The sequence below is a fragment of the Melanostigma gelatinosum genome, assembly GCF_949748355.1.
Source record: "Melanostigma gelatinosum genome assembly, chromosome: 3".
Taxonomy (NCBI): Eukaryota; Metazoa; Chordata; class Actinopteri; order Perciformes; family Zoarcidae; genus Melanostigma; species Melanostigma gelatinosum.
This window is the reverse complement of record NC_136636.1, coordinates 24,201,065-24,223,831: the sequence shown is the minus strand read 5'-3', so window position 1 is coordinate 24,223,831 and position 22,767 is coordinate 24,201,065. Positions and strand designations below refer to the sequence as shown.

At 41.5% G+C, this 22,767-nt stretch overlaps 3 protein-coding genes and 2 pseudogenes across 5 annotated transcripts; 2 read left to right on the top strand and 3 right to left on the bottom strand.

The window, feature by feature from the left end:
- Positions 1-559: 559 nt before the first annotated feature.
- Positions 560-1,981, bottom strand: LOC306797350 (DDB1- and CUL4-associated factor 17-like; annotated as a pseudogene). The gene is made up of 2 exons: positions 1,968-1,981; positions 560-1,828 (listed from the first exon to the last, which is right to left on the bottom strand). The product of its transcript is annotated as a DDB1- and CUL4-associated factor 17-like (transcript).
- A 3,647-nt stretch (positions 1,982-5,628) lies between these two features.
- Positions 5,629-7,050, bottom strand: LOC306797342 (DDB1- and CUL4-associated factor 17-like; annotated as a pseudogene). Its single transcript has 2 exons — positions 7,037-7,050; positions 5,629-6,897 (listed from the first exon to the last, which is right to left on the bottom strand). The product of its transcript is annotated as a DDB1- and CUL4-associated factor 17-like (transcript).
- Positions 7,051-10,821: 3,771 nt separating this feature from the next.
- On the top strand, positions 10,822-11,440 carry LOC306775770 (transcription factor HES-5-like; the record flags this gene model as incomplete). Its single annotated transcript, XM_079266275.1, has 2 exons — positions 10,822-10,896; positions 11,009-11,440. Exons 1-2 carry the CDS (start codon positions 10,834-10,836, stop codon positions 11,438-11,440), a joined length of 495 nt encoding a protein of 164 aa, XP_079122401.1. The 5' UTR covers positions 10,822-10,833.
- Positions 11,441-17,234: 5,794 nt separating this feature from the next.
- On the bottom strand, positions 17,235-17,841 carry LOC306775717 (transcription factor HES-5-like; the record flags this gene model as incomplete). Its single annotated transcript, XM_079266203.1, has 2 exons — positions 17,235-17,666; positions 17,779-17,841. The coding sequence occupies 2 exons, from the start codon at positions 17,839-17,841 to the stop codon at positions 17,235-17,237; spliced, it is 495 nt and encodes a 164-aa protein (XP_079122329.1).
- A 4,032-nt stretch (positions 17,842-21,873) lies between these two features.
- LOC306797843 (transcription factor HES-5-like) lies at positions 21,874-22,480 on the top strand (the record flags this gene model as incomplete). Its single annotated transcript, XM_079297286.1, has 2 exons — positions 21,874-21,936; positions 22,049-22,480. The coding sequence occupies 2 exons, from the start codon at positions 21,874-21,876 to the stop codon at positions 22,478-22,480; spliced, it is 495 nt and encodes a 164-aa protein (XP_079153412.1).
- Between the last annotated feature and the right edge of the window lie 287 nt (positions 22,481-22,767).

Sequence of the window (22,767 nt, the reverse complement as noted above, 5' to 3'; positions counted from 1 at the left end):
TCCCTGCAGTTGCACTTTATTTGGTGCTCTTCACTCTCATCATCTCCCACAGGAAAGGCTGGACAAAAGCAACACTGGAGCAGTTCTGTTGGTTATCCCTCCATCCATGGTCTCTCTCTCTCTCTCTCTCTCTCTCTCTCTCTCTCTCTCTCGCTCTCTCTCTCTCTCAGCTGAGCTGAGCTGTCATCATGCTCTCTCTCTCTCTCTCTCTTTTTGTCCTTCTCCCCTTTTTTCAAATCCAAGTTTGTTTTATTTATTTACAAAATACAGAAAAGTGTGTTGTACAAGGTTTACAATGTACTGTAGGTCTAATAATTCAGAATGTGGAAAATAAATGACACAAATGGTTGGCACATTACCACATAGTGTACTGTGATTTCAGACAAATAAAAGAAAAGAATATAGGTGATAGGATGATATTGTCACAGCTCTGCCCCTTCTAATAATAATGATAATACATTTTATTTATATAGCGCTTTTCATGACACTCAAAGACACTTTACATTAAAATCATCATATATAAAAACAATAAAAGTGTTCATCGACGAGATGAGACCGCACATGTTTATCAGTAATAAAGACACCACAGTGATTTAATTCATCAATGATGATTATCTAACATAATTCACACAATAGACATGACACAGTAATACAGATGTGAAAAACAGTATTTGTGAGTTATACAGAAAAACTGTACAAAAACACAAGTTGGAAACAAATATTTACATTATCTTGAAAAATAAAAGCCTTATTTTCTGGCAAACGTGAGCTTGTAAACATGGCAGAAGAAGCTGGTGTTCTTCTGTTCAATATGAACAACTGTGTCTTTGTCAAAAAACAACTCATGGCGATAAGTCTCGTGCCAAGGCTCAACCAGATCCACGGTCCGCAGTAACTGCCCACTCTGGTTGTCATGCAGTCGGATTTGGGCTCTTCCTTCTCCCTCCTCACTGTTAGTAACCACCACTGCCAAAAGGTCCAGCTCATCCTCATATTCCACTGTACGGAAAGTCTCTTGATCTGGGTCATCATCCAGCTGATGGAATCTTTTCTTCACTGTTCGGCCCGATGAGGTGACTGTGATTTGTGAGGTAGGATTGTTGTTTCGGTGGATTTTCATGGAGAAATCCTCAACTACCTTTGATGGTAAACCATTGTTCGGTTCACCAAGGATTTTCAGGACATTTATGATGGCAGGTCCAACATGAAGGATTCTTCCATGGTGCTGTCCTTGAGTGAAGAGATGTGGTGAGTTCCCTTGTGATTTTTATGCAGTGGTGTGTAGATGTAATGCCACGGGTAGCCTCCGATCTGGACACTGTTATGAGCACACGATACCTCGAACAGCACTGGAGGCCGATCTGTGATCTGTATATTTACTGGGATGCCAAACGGAACATCGCCCACAGTTTCGCCACCAAGAAGTGAACTCTGCTTTCCAAGCGTTAGCTTCTCTGTCAAGTACCTTTGAACAATGTGCTCAAAGCTGTACAGCTTCACCGACTTGTTGCTGTAAGACACCACGAGGACACCTTGGGATAGAACATCGGTGACGCCATTTCCAAATACCTTTTTGTTGATCTCCAAAATGCCAACAATTTGTAAGGGAAAGACATGAAAGATGGCCAGGTGCATCACCGTATTCTGAGTGATTCCCGCCTGTCGGGCGAAAGAGGTTTCTTTGTTTTGAACAGATTTAACATAAAACATCTCTTGAGAAACATCCCAGCCGAGATACCTGAACTTATGGTTTGAAGACAGGTAAACTCTCTGCAGCTCCTCTCCTGTTTCAGCTGAAAGGCGATACAGCCAGTTATCGGCTTCTCTCCTGTCTCTTTATTTCTCACTCACCTCACTCACCTATCAGCTCACTCAGTGCAGCTGTCAGCCTCCCTCCTCATCAGCACAGCTCCCCTCACCTGCCATCCAGCCACTATTTAAACCCCTGCCTCTCAGTCACTCCTTGCCAGATCATCGCCATGTCTACTGGCCCGTTTGGCTCGTCCTGTTCCCAGTTTCCCAGTCTGCCTGCCCTGCCTCGTCCTGCTGGATTTCCCCCCTCGTCTCTTGCCTCACCGTGGATTCCCTGTTGTGTTCCTGTAAGTTTCCTGTTCTGATTTCGTTATTCATTAAATACCTGCTTCACTCTACTTCTGGTCTTGTCTGCATTTGAGTCCTCCACCACACCCCGTGACAGATATACAGTCTATAGTACATGGTAAATGTAAGGGTCATTTTGACAGCCATTCCTTTACATCCATGATGCAAATGTCAGCGCCTGTCAAGGAAAATACAAATGCACCTTTATTCCTTCATTTCAGAGGATTTTGTTCAAAGGAACCACTGGACAACAAACAAACAGAAACGCCTTTTAAAAAGTCTTTGAATAAACAGCTTTTAAAATGAATATGCTTCATTATTTATTGCAAGGCTAAAGACTGCATTATTTCAAAGCTTTACATTGTACACACCTCTTATTTAATAGTTGGTGCTATGGATTAACGGTATCAATACACGACTAAGTGTTCAGCTTTTAACCCTGATTCAAGATTTTGGTGATTTTTTTATTAAGCTGTCAAATTGTGGCAGCGGCAGCTAGCAGTGGCACTTCCTGTTGCAAGCTCAGCCACCACAACCGTTTGTGGCAGTTACCACTGTTTGTTGCCACTGTTTGGGAGAGGTGCCACAACAGATGCTGTTTTTAAGCCTTTCTTTTTCATATTGTGACAATATGTGACATACATTAAGGTCCTTCAGAGTATGACTTTTAGTAGGAGTAATTGGTTTAGTTAAAAACTGCCAAATTGTAATATTACGGCTACTCGTTTTAATTAAACTAAGGAATTAAAATTGTCTCACGAAATTGCTCTCTCTGTAATTTGCATAAAACATGCAAAATAATGTTTTGTCAATTATACTCATAAATATTCTTTTTTTTTTTTTAAATTAGCCTTTGCAGATTTTCTCAGGGTCTACGATTACAGCAGATTGACATGCTGGATGATCAGATACTCTTCGTAAAATGGTCTGTGTCACAGCAGTGGAAAGGTTGGGAAGGCGTACAGGTCAGGAGTTTGTTGTGATCGATGTGTGTTATAATAACAACTTTAAATAATTGTGAAATATAGTCAACCAAGTTATTGTTAATATGAAGTATCTGTTTACGACTTTATTTTGTTTCTGTATGGGAGAGGAGGAGTGGGTGGAAAAGAAAGAAGTGGGTCTTTGGGACGTTAGCTGTGAGGCATCATCAAGAGCGAAGATCTTGGAAAGCCTATTCTACATCTTGTGGAGAGAAGATCTCGAAGACATCTCGTCCCCTTGATTGCACATCATGTGAGGCTTGGATCATCAATGATCAGTGACTAATGGCGTGCCTATCGCGGACACCCTGCACGAGGATACAACCATCACACTGTCAACCACAGCAGGTGGTATGTAGATCCTAACACTGGAGCCCATACCCAACATAGCGAGAGGGCCTGGGGATCCTACAAGGAGCAGATCTGGAGGCTGAGGGGAAATCGCACTGAGAGTTTGCTTTCTGACCACCTTGCAGTAATTGAGTGGAATGAATGGCTCATAAAAGAAACACCGTGATGGTGCATTTGGGAGATTGGTTCAAGACATTTCAAGAAAGTACAAGTAGTCATATTTAATCACTGTTCCTTGTGTAAAGGAATTGAGATGTCTTTTCATCGAAGACAAAATCTTCACTTTTTACATTTGCCTTGACCTCAGATGTTTCCTCGGGTGCTGCACTGTCTTTTGGACACAAAAGTTTTAAAGACCATCTCTTGGTGTTGATTATTTTACCCTAGTTCATGTCAGCCATGTTTAATTATTTTAAATCCATTACAGTTGATGGTTTTGAAATGCAAATCCATCTCTGTTCTTCTGCCTTTTGTGTAACGTTAACTAAATGGACAGGGTAACGTAACAGTATTGCTTTGGTTTGTTAGTCCAAAAACCACCAGGATGGGTGGTAGGAGTCCCAACAGAGAGCAGAGGAGCGAGTCTTTTAAAGATGGAGGAGCCAGGCTTACTGCTACACCTGAGCAGCTGTCAGCCGTTGAGGCTGGATCTCTTCACATGTTACATTTGCCTCGTCCTTTAATATTTCCTCAAGTGCTCTACTATCGAGCCTCCCTACTACCATTCGTCACAAAAAGGTTTGAAGTCCATCTTCTGGCGTAAGCAAGCTTCAATTTGCCGGATAGGTTCTAGCATCATCCATCCAGTATACACTTCCAGTCACATTAATTATGACCTGAGTGAACAGACTCAGACAAGACGTTCCACCTTCATGTTCAGACCCCGACCCAGTACACGCATATGAGATTGTAGTATTTTACAACATTGATTAATTAATTAGATGTGCAAAAGACAATTGATTTAATTTGCTTTCATTTACGTTTCACTATAATGGGTAATTATTTTCTGGAGGGGGCCAAACCCTCTATACTTGTGTAAAAGACCCTCAAGGTCCATTAGGATACATGGCAATTTCTTTCTAGTGTGGGAGAACTGTGTGGGGTTGAGTCGAGTGTGAATGACATCCCTCCCACCAGCAGCCAAGTCATTCTCCTGAGGGATTTGGCACACTTCAGGAAACAGCTGCCCCCCCCCCCCCGAAACCTCCCACATTCATGAGTAGAGTTTTGATCCAGTTAATGGTCAGTAATGTGGCATGATAATGACCTGAGTTTCTCAATGTATGGCAATGATTGAAAACTGAAAATATGTTTTTAAGTGATACTTTAGGACAGTTTCTTCAACAAACTGTTCACACTGTTAGAATCAGCCAATGGTGTCCTTTCCCTCCAGATGGTTGGTGATGTCAGGCTCCGTTTCTATAACAACACACAGCCAGCATCTGTCACAGAAGTGCCTTTGTGGTTCATTGACCGGACCATACAGGGAGTCGGTGTGGGAAACTGAGCTCAACTTGTTACTCACACTGACTTCAAGGCACGTGTCAAAAGACTCTGCTGCATGATCACTCTGTTGAGTTTCGCCATGAATGCATCAAACTGCTTTCTAACATCATTGTTTATAAAATGGTACATTTTTGATGAAAGAAAGTTTTTAAAAATGAAATATCTAACTAATTTGTCAATTAGAATTGTACCTACTACATTTTAAGTTCTTACTCAAATCAATATTGGAAAACTAAAATATTCAACTTCATTGTTATGCTGCATAATAGGCTGCAATCAAAAATATATTTGATGCTCCACTGCATGACTGCATGACCACCAAGATTCTGCAACATTAACAAAGAAATTATTAAAGAATTAAAAAAGAAACCAAGCAAGATGATTTGTTTTACGGATTATTAGATAAATACATAAATACATACACGTTCATTTTAAGAAAAATTGTAATGTAACATATCTTCATGATCGATCCTCGATGTGTGTGATGGGATGATGAGCGTGTGCTCAGTCAAAGTCATTGATCCATCATCAGGCAGCAGATCTGCTCTCTCAGGGTCACCACTTTCCCAGATTCACACAGATAATACATTTTATTTATATAGCGCTTTTCATGACACTCAAAGACACTTTACATTAAAATCATCATATATAAAAACAATAAAAGTGTTCATCGACGAGATGAGACCGCACATGTTTATCAGTAATAAAGACACCACAGTGATTTAATTCATCAATGATGATTATCTAACATAATTCACACAATAGACATGACACAGTAATACAGATGTGAAAAACAGTATTTGTGAGTTATACAGAAAAACTGTACAAAAACACAAGTTGGAAACAAATATTTACATTATCTTGAAAAATAAAAGCCTTATTTTCTGGCAAACGTGAGCTTGTAAACATGGCAGAAGAAGCTGGTGTTCTTCTGTTCAATATGAACAACTGTGTCTTTGTCAAAAAACAACTCATGGCGATAAGTCTCGTGCCAAGGCTCAACCAGATCCACGGTCCGCAGTAACTGCCCACTCTGGTTGTCATGCAGTCGGATTTGGGCTCTTCCTTCTCCCTCCTCACTGTTAGTAACCACCACTGCCAAAAGGTCCAGCTCATCCTCATATTCCACTGTACGGAAAGTCTCTTGATCTGGGTCATCATCCAGCTGATGGAATCTTTTCTTCACTGTTCGGCCCGATGAGGTGACTGTGATTTGTGAGGTAGGATTGTTGTTTCGGTGGATTTTCATGGAGAAATCCTCAACTACCTTTGATGGTAAACCATTGTTCGGTTCACCAAGGATTTTCAGGACATTTATGATGGCAGGTCCAACATGAAGGATTCTTCCATGGTGCTGTCCTTGAGTGAAGAGATGTGGTGAGTTCCCTTGTGATTTTTATGCAGTGGTGTGTAGATGTAATGCCACGGGTAGCCTCCGATCTGGACACTGTTATGAGCACACGATACCTCGAACAGCACTGGAGGCCGATCTGTGATCTGTATATTTACTGGGATGCCAAACGGAACATCGCCCACAGTTTCGCCACCAAGAAGTGAACTCTGCTTTCCAAGCGTTAGCTTCTCTGTCAAGTACCTTTGAACAATGTGCTCAAAGCTGTACAGCTTCACCGACTTGTTGCTGTAAGACACCACGAGGACACCTTGGGATAGAACATCGGTGACGCCATTTCCAAATACCTTTTTGTTGATCTCCAAAATGCCAACAATTTGTAAGGGAAAGACATGAAAGATGGCCAGGTGCATCACCGTATTCTGAGTGATTCCCGCCTGTCGGGCGAAAGAGGTTTCTTTGTTTTGAACAGATTTAACATAAAACATCTCTTGAGAAACATCCCAGCCGAGATACCTGAACTTATGGTTTGAAGACAGGTAAACTCTCTGCAGCTCCTCTCCTGTTTCAGCTGAAAGGCGATACAGCCAGTTATCGGCTTCTCTCCTGTCTCTTTATTTCTCACTCACCTCACTCACCTATCAGCTCACTCAGTGCAGCTGTCAGCCTCCCTCCTCATCAGCACAGCTCCCCTCACCTGCCATCCAGCCACTATTTAAACCCCTGCCTCTCAGTCACTCCTTGCCAGATCATCGCCATGTCTACTGGCCCGTTTGGCTCGTCCTGTTCCCAGTTTCCCAGTCTGCCTGCCCTGCCTCGTCCTGCTGGATTTCCCCCCTCGTCTCTTGCCTCACCGTGGATTCCCTGTTGTGTTCCTGTAAGTTTCCTGTTCTGATTTCGTTATTCATTAAATACCTGCTTCACTCTACTTCTGGTCTTGTCTGCATTTGAGTCCTCCACCACACCCCGTGACAGATATACAGTCTATAGTACATGGTAAATGTAAGGGTCATTTTGACAGCCATTCCTTTACATCCATGATGCAAATGTCAGCGCCTGTCAAGGAAAATACAAATGCACCTTTATTCCTTCATTTCAGAGGATTTTGTTCAAAGGAACCACTGGACAACAAACAAACAGAAACGCCTTTTAAAAAGTCTTTGAATAAACAGCTTTTAAAATGAATATGCTTCATTATTTATTGCAAGGCTAAAGACTGCATTATTTCAAAGCTTTACATTGTACACACCTCTTATTTAATAGTTGGTGCTATGGATTAACGGTATCAATACACGACTAAGTGTTCAGCTTTTAACCCTGATTCAAGATTTTGGTGATTTTTTTATTAAGCTGTCAAATTGTGGCAGCGGCAGCTAGCAGTGGCACTTCCTGTTGCAAGCTCAGCCACCACAACCGTTTGTGGCAGTTACCACTGTTTGTTGCCACTGTTTGGGAGAGGTGCCACAACAGATGCTGTTTTTAAGCCTTTCTTTTTCATATTGTGACAATATGTGACATACATTAAGGTCCTTCAGAGTATGACTTTTAGTAGGAGTAATTGGTTTAGTTAAAAACTGCCAAATTGTAATATTACGGCTACTCGTTTTAATTAAACTAAGGAATTAAAATTGTCTCACGAAATTGCTCTCTCTGTAATTTGCATAAAACATGCAAAATAATGTTTTGTCAATTATACTCATAAATATTCTTTTTTTTTTTTTTAATTAGCCTTTGCAGATTTTCTCAGGGTCTACGATTACAGCAGATTGACATGCTGGATGATCAGATACTCTTCGTAAAATGGTCTGTGTCACAGCAGTGGAAAGGTTGGGAAGGCGTACAGGTCAGGAGTTTGTTGTGATCGATGTGTGTTATAATAACAACTTTAAATAATTGTGAAATATAGTCAACCAAGTTATTGTTAATATGAAGTATCTGTTTACGACTTTATTTTGTTTCTGTATGGGAGAGGAGGAGTGGGTGGAAAAGAAAGAAGTGGGTCTTTGGGACGTTAGCTGTGAGGCATCATCAAGAGCGAAGATCTTGGAAAGCCTATTCTACATCTTGTGGAGAGAAGATCTCGAAGACATCTCGTCCCCTTGATTGCACATCATGTGAGGCTTGGATCATCAATGATCAGTGACTAATGGCGTGCCTATCGCGGACACCCTGCACGAGGATACAACCATCACACTGTCAACCACAGCAGGTGGTATGTAGATCCTAACACTGGAGCCCATACCCAACATAGCGAGAGGGCCTGGGGATCCTACAAGGAGCAGATCTGGAGGCTGAGGGGAAATCGCACTGAGAGTTTGCTTTCTGACCACCTTGCAGTAATTGAGTGGAATGAATGGCTCATAAAAGAAACACCGTGATGGTGCATTTGGGAGATTGGTTCAAGACATTTCAAGAAAGTACAAGTAGTCATATTTAATCACTGTTCCTTGTGTAAAGGAATTGAGATGTCTTTTCATCGAAGACAAAATCTTCACTTTTTACATTTGCCTTGACCTCAGATGTTTCCTCGGGTGCTGCACTGTCTTTTGGACACAAAAGTTTTAAAGACCATCTCTTGGTGTTGATTATTTTACCCTAGTTCATGTCAGCCATGTTTAATTATTTTAAATCCATTACAGTTGATGGTTTTGAAATGCAAATCCATCTCTGTTCTTCTGCCTTTTGTGTAACGTTAACTAAATGGACAGGGTAACGTAACAGTATTGCTTTGGTTTGTTAGTCCAAAAACCACCAGGATGGGTGGTAGGAGTCCCAACAGAGAGCAGAGGAGCGAGTCTTTTAAAGATGGAGGAGCCAGGCTTACTGCTACACCTGAGCAGCTGTCAGCCGTTGAGGCTGGATCTCTTCACATGTTACATTTGCCTCGTCCTTTAATATTTCCTCAAGTGCTCTACTATCGAGCCTCCCTACTACCATTCGTCACAAAAAGGTTTGAAGTCCATCTTCTGGCGTAAGCAAGCTTCAATTTGCCGGATAGGTTCTAGCATCATCCATCCAGTATACACTTCCAGTCACATTAATTATGACCTGAGTGAACAGACTCAGACAAGACGTTCCACCTTCATGTTCAGACCCCGACCCAGTACACGCATATGAGATTGTAGTATTTTACAACATTGATTAATTAATTAGATGTGCAAAAGACAATTGATTTAATTTGCTTTCATTTACGTTTCACTATAATGGGTAATTATTTTCTGGAGGGGGCCAAACCCTCTATACTTGTGTAAAAGACCCTCAAGGTCCATTAGGATACATGGCAATTTCTTTCTAGTGTGGGAGAACTGTGTGGGGTTGAGTCGAGTGTGAATGACATCCCTCCCACCAGCAGCCAAGTCATTCTCCTGAGGGATTTGGCACACTTCAGGAAACAGCTGCCCCCCCCCCCCCGAAACCTCCCACATTCATGAGTAGAGTTTTGATCCAGTTAATGGTCAGTAATGTGGCATGATAATGACCTGAGTTTCTCAATGTATGGCAATGATTGAAAACTGAAAATATGTTTTTAAGTGATACTTTAGGACAGTTTCTTCAACAAACTGTTCACACTGTTAGAATCAGCCAATGGTGTCCTTTCCCTCCAGATGGTTGGTGATGTCAGGCTCCGTTTCTATAACAACACACAGCCAGCATCTGTCACAGAAGTGCCTTTGTGGTTCATTGACCGGACCATACAGGGAGTCGGTGTGGGAAACTGAGCTCAACTTGTTACTCACACTGACTTCAAGGCACGTGTCAAAAGACTCTGCTGCATGATCACTCTGTTGAGTTTCGCCATGAATGCATCAAACTGCTTTCTAACATCATTGTTTATAAAATGGTACATTTTTGATGAAAGAAAGTTTTTAAAAATGAAATATCTAACTAATTTGTCAATTAGAATTGTACCTACTACATTTTAAGTTCTTACTCAAATCAATATTGGAAAACTAAAATATTCAACTTCATTGTTATGCTGCATAATAGGCTGCAATCAAAAATATATTTGATGCTCCACTGCATGACTGCATGACCACCAAGATTCTGCAACATTAACAAAGAAATTATTAAAGAATTAAAAAAGAAACCAAGCAAGATGATTTGTTTTACGGATTATTAGATAAATACATAAATACATACACGTTCATTTTAAGAAAAATTGTAATGTAACATATCTTCATGATCGATCCTCGATGTGTGTGATGGGATGATGAGCGTGTGCTCAGTCAAAGTCATTGATCCATCATCAGGCAGCAGATCTGCTCTCTCAGGGTCACCACTTTCCCAGATTCACACAGAGCTCTGTCCCCATTACACCCCCCCCCGTCGTCCATCTGTTCCCCCGAGATCTAACTATTGTCCCCCAGGCATTAACAGCGAACATGCTGCTCCACATCCCTCATTGTCTCACCAAGCTCTCTGATTGGCTGAGACTGTGGGAAACGCCAACTCGACCAAGAGCCACACATTCATATGGAGATGTGGGACTATAAGTAGGAGGGATGAAGCCAGCAGACATCAGATCAGCACAGAGATCCAGACATGGCACCTACAATCACTGCAGCAATGGCCACTTCTCAGGAGCACCTGACTCTGACCCACAAGGTAAATTAAGATTCAAGAAGATTTAAATGTTGTCAGTGAGACGTTGTCTTTCTTCATGCTAACACTTTCCTCCAGAATAAGTTCATTCATGACTTTCTTCTTCTTTCTGCAGCTCAGAAAGCCTCTGGTGGAGAAGTTACGCAGAGAGCGAATCAACAGCAGCATTGAGCAGCTCAAGTCTCTCCTGGGTCCAGAGTTCCTCAAACAGCAGCCAGACTCCAAGCTGGAGAAAGCAGACATCCTGGAGATGACAGTTTGTGTCCTGGGACGACTGCGGCAGCGGCAGCAGCAGCATCCAGCTGTGGACTCAGCAGCTGTTGGTCAGGGCTACTCCAGATGTGTCCAAGAGGTGACACACTTCCTGTCCAAGGAGCAGGTGAAGACCCAGTCCCAGAAGAGACTGCTGAACCGCTTCAGCAAGCTGCAGTCTTCCTCTGATCAGAACCTGAGACAGGCTGACTTCTCTCCTCTGAGCTCCACAGTCCAGACCAGCATCACCAGAGACAAGAGGCCAGTCAGCAGCGCCCCCTGGAGGCCGTGGTAGACACCTGCAGACTGGAGCTACTACCAGACAAACTGAGATGACCACATTGGTCAAAGATTACTGGAAGTGAATTCTTCTGAATTCGTCAATGTTATGAATTGTTCTTCTGTTTGTACAGAAGGTTGCATTAAGTTCATGTTTCCCTTTGTGGAAGATGATATTTCCTGAGGAAATGACAGCAACTTTATCTTTCAAGTGAAGAAAGAGAACATCTTGGCATGCATGTTGCATGAACCCACATCTGATTGCGTTAGCAATTGTTGTTATATATCACTGTACTTCATGTATTGGTGGAGTAGTATAAGCTATGGATACATTTGTTATCTTTTGATTGTTATGGATCATTTTGATCAGAAACTTTAGTTGTTTTGTTATAACTGACTTCAATCACTCTGATTACTCAAAACGGATCTGTTGTTAGATCAAATTGTTTATTCTTTTTTCCTAAAAGATTCACTTCATATCACACTGTCACATTTTTCCAGTGGCTGTAATGTTTTCTTGAATGAACATGAATGTATTTAGCAGTTATTAACCTGCATTCATCACACTGTGGTAATAACGTTCTGATCTGTTTTAAGGTCTGTTTGTACTGTTTTGCTTTTATTTATTAAGAGCAAATTATTGTTTTTGTTTGAAAATAATATCAATGAGGCGTATAGTCTCTTCTCAAATGTGTTTGTCTTTTATAAAGGCAGTCGTTCCTTTACTCTCTGTGAGTACAGTGTGTCTTGTAGAAATCTACACGTTGTTGTTGTGATGTATCATCACCTTTAGTTACACTTTTCATACTTTCTGTGGCACATTGAGCTGTGTTGAATAAACAAACACTGCCAGCTGAAGATCTTGAGTCCTTGTGATGTTTCCTTCCCATAGCCTTTAATCATATTTAATAACTTACAATACATTATCTCAGCTCTGTTCCCATTTTAAGATAAGTTAGAGTTTCACTCTTCACTCTGTATATTGCTGATGCAATACACTCCTTATTATAAGACCCCCCCCCTACCCACCCTATCCATCCCTTTACTTGTTAAGGGTCAAATTATACAACAGAGACAGGTAACTGTTTTTGACATCTGATTAACATTTTTGTCTTATTTACATAAAACTACAGCACATAAAATAAAATGAGTTACTAATAATACATGTATAATATATTGTAATCGAGTTATTTAGAGAAGACACAGGTTACATGACAAATACAATTTGTATTTCCAGTTCACCATCTCAATGAGAATTAGCATTAACCATTGCATTGGCTCCTTAATCGACCAGCACCAATCCAAAACTCATGGAGTTTCATCCATGAGTTTTCTTCTTCTATACATAAGAGAGAGAGAGAGAGGTCAATGAAAGAGTCTCTCTCTCTCACACACACACACACACACACACACACACACACACACACACACACACACACACACACACACACACGCACGCACACACACACACACACATTCATATCCATATACTTTATTCCAAATGTTCTCTTTATTCTAAAAGGTAACTTAATGCCACAATACTGTATATTTGACTAATATATCTGTGCTCAGCCTGCAGACTTAAACTACATCACTGAAGGATGTATTTTATGTTGGTTACACTGAGAGTTGATGGTACATTCAGGTGGTACAGCTCAACTCATGAAGCTATCAGAAAAGTGCAATTTGATTGGCTGACAGAATCATAAATACAAGACAAAAATTGTTTTTGAGTTTATTTCTTTGCAATTCCTATAGAACCTATAGATTAATTATGATCCTTTTAAGTTGTTATCTATAAGTTTATTGTTTTTCTATAAGCAGAAGAAAAAACAATATTGTTGATTGTTTATTGCGATGCACCAGTCACCACGTCAAATTCCTTGTATGTCTAATGTACTTGGCAAACAGTTCTCAGAATCCGGAGCATTCTTATGTTATGATCTCTGGCATGGCATGTTTTTACCATTTCTTCATATTTTTGATTTGTTTTCTTGTCTATAACAAAGGCCTTGCATTTATTATGTGTCTGTGAGCACACTGAGACAACTGCAAGCTGTAATCATGTTGAGGTGGGTTTACCTTTACCCTGCTTATCTCCTCTCCATCTGTCTATCTGCTGTCTGTGTAATAGGGGGCTCAGGTTTCCCAGCTCCCCTCCTCTGAGCTCCCAGAGCTCCCAGCGCGGGGCTGAACGTGCCCCGGTCACACGCCCTCCTCTCTCTCTGGAGCTTGGAGCCACGGCGACACACGGCTTCCCACACTTGTGAATGCAGGCTGCTCAGCTGCAGGCACAATAGAAGTGTGTCTGCTCCCACAAAGCCCCGGGACGCTTCTCAGGCAGAAAGCCACTTCACACACAAACCATCTGCTTCAGCTGTAACTCAGTGCGGAAGCACAAGCAGCCAGAACATATCACTTTCAAACTGCTTTTAGATCTTATTTTAAACATTGTTTTTAGTTATATTGTATTGGGGTGTAATGCATTTTCTATAAATTCATTAAAAAAATTCTGTCAAGTAAAATAAACACAACAGTTCTACTTTTAATACTTTTCAACACAACAATGTGTCCTTCGTATGCTGCAGATTCCTGTTGAGACATGACAGTGTGTTTCAGTGTAAGTATGACATTAGTTCATTTTCATTTCACTTCCCTACATTATAGTTATTAAAGAATCGTCATCATAATCGGCGTCCGGGCCTACGCATCACAAAAACTAAATGTCCCCGTGTCTACCTCAGGAAACACATTTTCCCAGTGACCTCGCTGATGTATGGCGTAAAGATAAAGCATCCCACCTGTTCTGTGTGACAGGCTTTCAATTCACTCTATTGTCCTGAGCTAGGAGCCCCCCGATTGGCTGGAAAAGCAGAGGGAGCGCAGCATTGAACGGCTTAAATGCAGAGCCAGCAGGCGCCGATGTCAACAGAGACTTCCTCCGAAACCTCCTCAAGCAACACCACAAGTTCCCTCCACCGAGAAGCAAAAGCTTGCCATGGCTCTCTACGCAGACCTCGCCCTCCAAGACAGCGTGAAGGAGCAGCTCTTCAGGTAAGACAACGCTGCACTTCTTCAAACTCACAACTTCAGATCAATGTGGTCAGAGCAGTTGTTTTTATTCAGTTGTCTTTACTCAACGAAAGGACTTTGTTTCTCTCAGGTGTAAACTCCACATGCTGGAGAGGAAATGCAGCAGCGGCGTGGAGAAGCTGAAGGCTCTGATTGGAGAACACCTGCAGAACGGGATCCCCGTTGCAGACATCCTGGAGAAAACAAAGTCCCTGCTCACCTTGAAGAAAGCCCTGCTGTCACACAACGGCTACTCCAAATATTCAAGGGACATCCTGCGTCTGTTTCCCGATGAGGAGGAGGACTTGGCTCCACTGTGCTTGTAAAGACAACGAGGAATGGACTTAAAAACGGTTGCAGTTCATTGATTTGTGAACTACAGACTCCAGTGACACCAGCTCTGTGTGGTGATCTGTTGACTGTAGACACATGCATTGCTTGCAGTGCGACGAAATCTACAGAACCTTTGTGGTTTTAATTTCAGCTTCAACAGAAGCCAGAGGAAGAAAGATGGAAACGTGGATTCAGAGGCGAAGAAGAAGAAGAAGAGTTGTTCAAACATGCTGCTATTTGTGGGATTTATTATTCTCGTGGTTGTAGTTTGTGTTGGAACCATGGAAGACCATGGAAGATAAATCGGGTCTTTGAACTATGCAGGAATTAGTTATAGGACCAAGATGTTTTTAAAAATATTTTATTTAATAATCTTCTAAATCTATAGAGATGAACTGCAGTATATTTGAAGCCAAACAGAGATATATGAAGCTATTGTTCCTGAGAAAATACTGTATAGGCTTATGTTGCGTACAGTGCCTTACTGCCTTGTTTCAAGGTATGATGTACCTTATCCTTAAACACCATCCTTTCTTATGAAAAGGGATTTGTTATTGTTTCGTGTATGCCATGTATGCATGTTGTTTTTTGGTTTTATTCACCTGTTTTAATTTTATTCATCCAAAGTGGATTGAAATTAGTTTTGTTGCTTTTGCAGACTTGAGAAAATAAATATGTAAGAAATTTAAGTATTTTCATGTCACCTCATTCAAATCAGTCTTGGAGGAAAACGTCATTAAAGTATTGAGAACATCATCGGTATACAGTCGTATTCTGCACAGATCGTCACATTCTGAAGGTTATTTGTTCATCAGTTCTGAAGTGCACCGAATGGTTTTTAAACACCATGAACAGCAGCACTGTTTGCTCCGCGACAGTTCGACTACATTTACTCAAGCACTGTCCTTAATACTTTACTCAAGTATTTACGTTTTCTGCTGAACTTTTACTGCACTATACCTCAGAGGCAAATATTGCACTTTTCTCTCCGATACATTTATTGAACAGCTTTATTAACTTTGCAGGTTTTGATGATTACCACAAAATAGAATCAACGAATACATTATATATTATTGCTGAACAAATCACCCAGCATGAGGCATTTAAGATGAGCTCCACATTCACCAGCTGCGTCATTAACATTAATGCATCACTGATTATAATGATAATGATAATGATATTATCTAATCATTCTGCATGATGAGGACTTTTGCTTTTAATACTTTCCGTATATTTTCATGCTGGAACTTTTGTACTTTTACTTAAGTAAGCCTTTGAATGAAGGACTTTTGACGTACAGAGTATTACTTTGTGGTATTATTTACTTAAAGGAAAACATAAAAGGGGAAACCTGAACATAAGGGTGGATAAAGATAATTAATTCCTATGCTTACAGAAAGGACAAAGAAGGTTCAGTCAATGATGAGTGACGATGATGATAATGTACTATGGCCTTTGCATTCACCAGATCTGAGCCCAGTTTATCACCTATAGACACTGACTCGTCCCAGTTCTAGTATCTTTTAGAGGAACGGCGTCCCCCCCCCACCAGTAAAGACACGTGTCTGATCTGCGTCACTGCGTCAGTGTGTTGACGTGAGCTCACAGCTGAAGGGACCTTTGCTGGCTCATTGTTCATCATACGTTTGTGACATGTCTTCAAGATGTGGAATTACTGCGTCACAAAGACCAAACCCCTCTCATCACTGCAGGTGAACACTTTGTCAGCTGTTTTCATGCTCTCCATGTTTTAAAATACATTTGACAACATGCAGCAGATTAAGGTGTGGTTCTTTGTGTTCAGTCATTTACATAAGTTTGTGATAAAAAAGAGAAAACAACTTTTTTTCGTTTGTTTTTCTGATTGTTTTATTGCGCATCACTTGGCATGAAGAGATACATTCACGTTGAGACAACAAGCCCTTCATTGAAGGTATGTGTGCTGTCACTCACAGAGTTATAAAGCAGCACATTTGTCTTCATGAAAATACAAAATACGTCTGCTAGAAATGCAGACAGTTGAGATGTTTAAAGATATACCAGAAAGTACATTTCAATAAACAGAAGATGTGAACATCACATAGAAGTCTGAAACATGTCCAACATGATTAACTGTGCCTCCTAAATGGAGTAAAAGTACATACATCATTGTCGGTGTTACTGACAACATAAGGGCTTTCCCATAGGGAACTAAAAAGTTGACTCCACAGAGCAACAGCTGGAATAAGTGACGACCTTAGAAAAACAAAGCAGTAGCCAACCTGCAAATATCACAGAACCACAGAATGCGACCTTTACAAAAGGCCATACAAGTTCAACATTGCAGTAACATACAATAACTCTTCCAAATGAGACTACCACAACAGCACAGAGTGAGCCTCACTTTTCTACAAGTCCTTGGGTGTCTACCACGGCCTCCAGGGGGCGCTGCTGACTGGCCTCTTGTCTCTGGTGATGCTGGTCTGGACTGTGGAGCTCAGAGGAGAGAAGTCAGCCTGTCTCAGGTTCTGATCAGAGGAAGACTGCAGCTTGCTGAAGCGGTTCAGCAGTCTCTTCTGGGACTGGGTCTTCACCTGCTCCTTGGACAGGAAGTGTGTCACCTCTTGGACACATCTGGAGTAGCCCTGACCAACAGCTGCTGAGTCCACAGCTGGATGCTGCTGCTGCCGCTGCTGCAGTCGTCCCAGGACACAAACTGTCATCTCGAGGATGTCTGCTTTCTCCAGCTTGGAGTCTGGCTGCTGTTTGAGGAACTCTGGACTCAGGAGAGACTTGAGCTGCTCAATGCTGCTGTTGATTCGCTCTCTGCGTAACTTCTCCACCAGAGGCTTTCTGAGCTGCAGAAAGAAGAAGAAAGTCATGAATGAACTTATTCTGGAGGAAAGTGTTAGCATGAAGAAAGACAACGTCTCACTGACAACATTTAAATCTTCTTGAATCTTAATTTACCTTGTGGGTCAGAGTCAGGTGCTCCTGAGAAGTGGCCATTGCTGCAGTGATTGTAGGTGCCATGTCTGGATCTCTGTGCTGATCTGATGTCTGCTGGCTTCATCCCTCCTACTTATAGTCCCACATCTCCATATGAATGTGTGGGTCTTGGTCGAGTTGGAGTTTCTCACAGTCTCAGCCAATCAGAGAGCTTGGTGAGACAATGAGGGATGCAGCATGCTGAATGGTTTTGTTGCCTGGGGGACAATGGTTCGATCTCAGGGGAACAGGTGGAGGACTGGTCGGGGGGGGGGGGGGGGGGGGGGGGGTGGACAGAGACTCTCTGGGCTCTGTGTGAATCTGGGAAAGTGGTGACCCTGAGAGAGCAGATCTGCTGCCTGATGATGGATCAATGACTTTGACTGAGCACACGCTCATCATCACATCACACACGTTAGAGAGATAATGAAATGATGTCACATTTTCTCTTCATCTACAACTGAAAGTTGATTTATTTGTTTTATATGAAGCAACTTTATTAAACTTAACATTAACTATAAAAAAATATTCTTCTAGCGTGGTTAATATTAATGATACATCAGATTTATTTTCCAAAGTTGTCAAAGACGGATAAAAATCGGATAAAATTAGGAAACAAGCAGTAAACTCCAATACAGATACAATACAGATACAGGAAAGAAAAGAAAAAAGAATAATGTTGCAGACTGCAGTTGAGGCGGTTGACTGCAGTTGATGCTGAACTTAAAGTGACACTCTCTTGGATGCAATGGAACCTTTTTATGTTATAGTTTTCAAACTCAAATCTTCTTGTCAACAGCCGGATGAAGATGGTTTCATCATGTTTTAAATATATTTTAATTGCAGGCTTTTCAAAATAAGCTTGAACTTCAAATGCATAGTCTCATTGCAGCATAACAAGCACCTGATTGATTCAGGAGTAGACACCCTTTTATCCATCACGTCAACATAAACAGCCTGGAATGCAGAGGAACAATTTGAATGTAAAGGAGGATGGGGGGGGGGGGGGGGGGATGTTCATTAATCCTTAGCATGTCTGCATTCCTGGTAGACATTTTACAAAAGCCTGGTAATGACGAGTCAGGATGACAGGAATTTCCATTTTGAGGCAGTGAGACAAAACTCGTAAACTGACTCCATAATTAATGTGATGTGCAACCAGACACACTTCTTTTGTTCTCGGGAGCGCTGAATGGACCGAGTGTGGGAAAGCAGGGAAAACTCACTCACAGAGCCGCAGTGGGACAAAAGAGACAGACATAGACGTCTGTGAGCGGGGGAGGACTTCTTCTCTACTCAACTTCAAAAGTTTATGTTTTTTTACTCACTAGACGTCATAGTACACTGAGATTATTGTTTAAAGATTCATAGTAAAGGGACATGTTTAGTTTTGGTTGTTTGCTGAAAGAACTTCAAAAAGATTTTGATTCAAATTAAATGTTGCTGAATAATCTAATGTGTTTTTTAAATTCTAATTTTAGTATTAACTTCTTTTTGAAGTCTCATTTAAAAAATTTGAACACGTTTTAAACCAAAGATACACAGCCTCAATCCTTTAAACACAGAAGATACAGAAACAAACACCTTGCATTCACCCTCCTTATAGCATTCCTACACAGTATATATAAATGTAATAAGTGACATGAAACAGCAGATATGAGTGTTTACTCATAGATTTGTCACCAACTATAACTCTTCCTCAAGCCCCCATCGTTTGAGGCTTGTGTATAAACAGATAATGGATTATAATGCTGTATGAAAATAGTTATAATCATATAAACTCTGTCCTTATAGTAGATGTTATGATTGTCGATGAATATTGTACCTTAATGAACACTTCAAAATGTCCTTTTAGCGGCTTACAATTACACCACCATGTGTTTGAAACCAGTTATTAAAGGTGTTTATACTTCTTATTCAAAAATACGCCGTTTAAAGCTTACGTAATTATGAAATCTGCACCTAAATACATCTGGCAGGTTGTTACATTACATTACATGCACTGGCTACATTCCCAGTCAAAATATTTGTGTTTATTTGTCCTGCTCTCGTCTCCTAATTGAGGAGTGTCTAAACAACAAACGTTCCCCTCGGGGGGAGCGCTGGGAGCTGCTTGTGAGGGGATGAATTAGCATTTAACAAGGCACATGTCTATTGTTGAGCAGGAGCTCTGTCAATGGACCGAGTGTGGGAAAGCGGTGCGAGCAGAGTCACAGTTCAGTGTGATTAGCATCCTCAACCCCACCAGCACCTGACTACTATCCGAGGGGAGTTGGCACACGTTTTCTCTCCTGTATTTCTTTCCCGGCCCATCTCTCTCTCTCTCTCTCTCTCTCTCTCTCTCTCTCTCTCTCTCTCTCTCGGTCCCAACTCGATAACTTTTGCCAACTTAATTTCCCCTCTGTTTAAAAGGTCATTATTTCAATGTAAGCCTCTCTTTCTATTGATGGATGCCAAACTGGCACGGCGATGTCGCCCTTACAACAGGGGGTTATAAAGACGTGCTTCATGCTTGGACATTGTCTAATTTCCATGCGACTATACAGATAATAAAGAGAGGGAGTTCTTGTTTTAGAAATAAAGAAAAAGTGAATTTGGTATTTCTTTTAATCAATTACCTGTAACCTTATTTCCATTCAAGCCCCCCCCCCCCTTCACTGTTTTGGACATTAAAACATTGTTTTCTTCCAGATGGTTTGTGGCGCCAAGTTGTGCCCTTTTCTCAGCGGAGGGCCGCCAGCCGCCACGTGGCTTCTGTGGTGCACTGATCACAGCTCCCAGTGTGAGAAACTCACCAAGTCTTCACTCACTGGAACAACACAGAAGGCGCAACTTTGTCGGCTGAATGAGCTTGACTTTACTGTATTACAAACTGATCGCAACGTATGAAAGAATCACATTTATTATTACTTGCAAGATTGTTGTGTTTGCTTAAAAACATTGAGGTGCCTGTTCAGGGCCGTCCTTCAATCAGAGGATCGCCGGTTCGAGCCCCGGCTCCGACTCCGCTCGTCGCATATAGATGTGTCCTTGAGCAAGACACTTAACCCCAAAGTTGCTCCCCTAGCCGTGCCTACGGTGTAGAAATGTGAATTGTAAGTCGCGTTGGATAAACGCGTCTGCTAAATGACTGTAATGTAATGTTCAGAATAATGTGATATGTCCACTTTAAGGGGAGACACCTGCAGGCAAAACCAGTGTTTTTAATGCACTTTACAATTTGAGATTTTGCTTCCATAGCATGTCTTTTTCCCCCCAGACTAGAGGAAAGAAAACATCCAAACTAATAATTGTCTGAATGTAAGGAATCAACTGGGGAAGTTTTATGGTGATATTTATTGGTTCGTTCCTTTTTTTTTTTTACCCTGCAGTGTCTTTAAAATGTATGTCATTTTAGAAAACATCCAGAAATCTTCACTTCAGTGCACTTACATCAAACTTTCCAGTTTTCACTCCTATCTATATTCACTTTTACAGAGGGGCTTTGTCCCTACATCATCAATGGTCTGATTTATATAATATTGTGTTCCTAATAACCCAAAAGACCATCTATGAAAACCATTGAGTCTTAAACATGAATTTGTAAATTTGTAATAGAAAAAAAGTAACTGTCTTAAAGTTAAAATAAACTGCAAAGTTGCATGGTGATATCACTCAGATTCACACAACAACTTATCAAGGACTGAGACTTGATTTAACAGCCCAAAATGCAACAATAGTTAAAGGTATAAAGGTGTTATTCCCCTCGTGATGATGAGCGTGTGCTCAGTAAAAAGTCATTGATCCAGCATCAGGCAGCAGACCTGCTCTCACTACAGGTCACCACTTTCCCACATTCACACAGAGCTCTGTCCCCCCCCACAGTCCTCTCCCTGTTCCCCTGAGATCTAACATTGTCCCCCAGGCATTAACAGCAATAAGTGTGCTGCATCCCTCATTGTCTCACCAAGCTCTCTGATTGGCTGAGACTGTGGGAAACTCCAACTCGACCAAGACCCACACATTCATATGGAGATGTGGGACTATAAGTAGGAGGGATGAAGCCAGCAGACATCAGATCAGCACAGAGATCCAGACATGGCACCTACAATCACTGCAGCAATGGCCACTTCTCAGGAGCACCTGACTCTGACCCACAAGGTAAATTAAGATTCAAGAAGATTTAAATGTTGTCAGTGAGACGTTGTCTTTCTTCATGCTAACACTTTCCTCCAGAATAAGTTCATTCATGACTTTCTTCTTCTTTCTGCAGCTCAGAAAGCCTCTGGTGGAGAAGTTACGCAGAGAGCGAATCAACAGCAGCATTGAGCAGCTCAAGTCTCTCCTGAGTCCAGAGTTCCTCAAACAGCAGCCAGACTCCAAGCTGGAGAAAGCAGACATCCTGGAGATGACAGTTTGTGTCCTGGGACGACTGCGGCAGCGGCAGCAGCAGCATCCAGCTGTGGACTCAGCAGCTGTTGGTCAGGGCTACTCCAGATGTGTCCAAGAGGTGACACACTTCCTGTCCAAGGAGCAGGTGAAGACCCAGTCCAAGAAGAGACTGCTGAACCGCTTCAGCAAGCTGCAGTCTTCCTCTGATCAGAACCTGAGACAGGCTGACTTCTCTCCTCTGAGCTCCACAGTCCAGACCAGCATCACCAGAGACAAGAGGCCAGTCAGCAGCGCCCCCTGGAGGCCGTGGTAGACACCTGCAGACTGGAGCTACTACCAGACAAACTGAGATGACCACATTGGTCAAAAGTTATTATCAGACATAATATTTTGAAATGTAATAGATATGTGTCTGTGCAAAGTGTTTTAATTATCCTCAAGGTAACATTGTACGGACATTTCCATTAATTTTGGGAATATTTTTTCAAAGAAAATATTGACTAGCATAAAAATATATTCTATGAATACCAAACATCCTTGTATTGATTTATGAATACAATCAAATGTTTGGCCGATATTGGCCAGAATTATCACAACTGC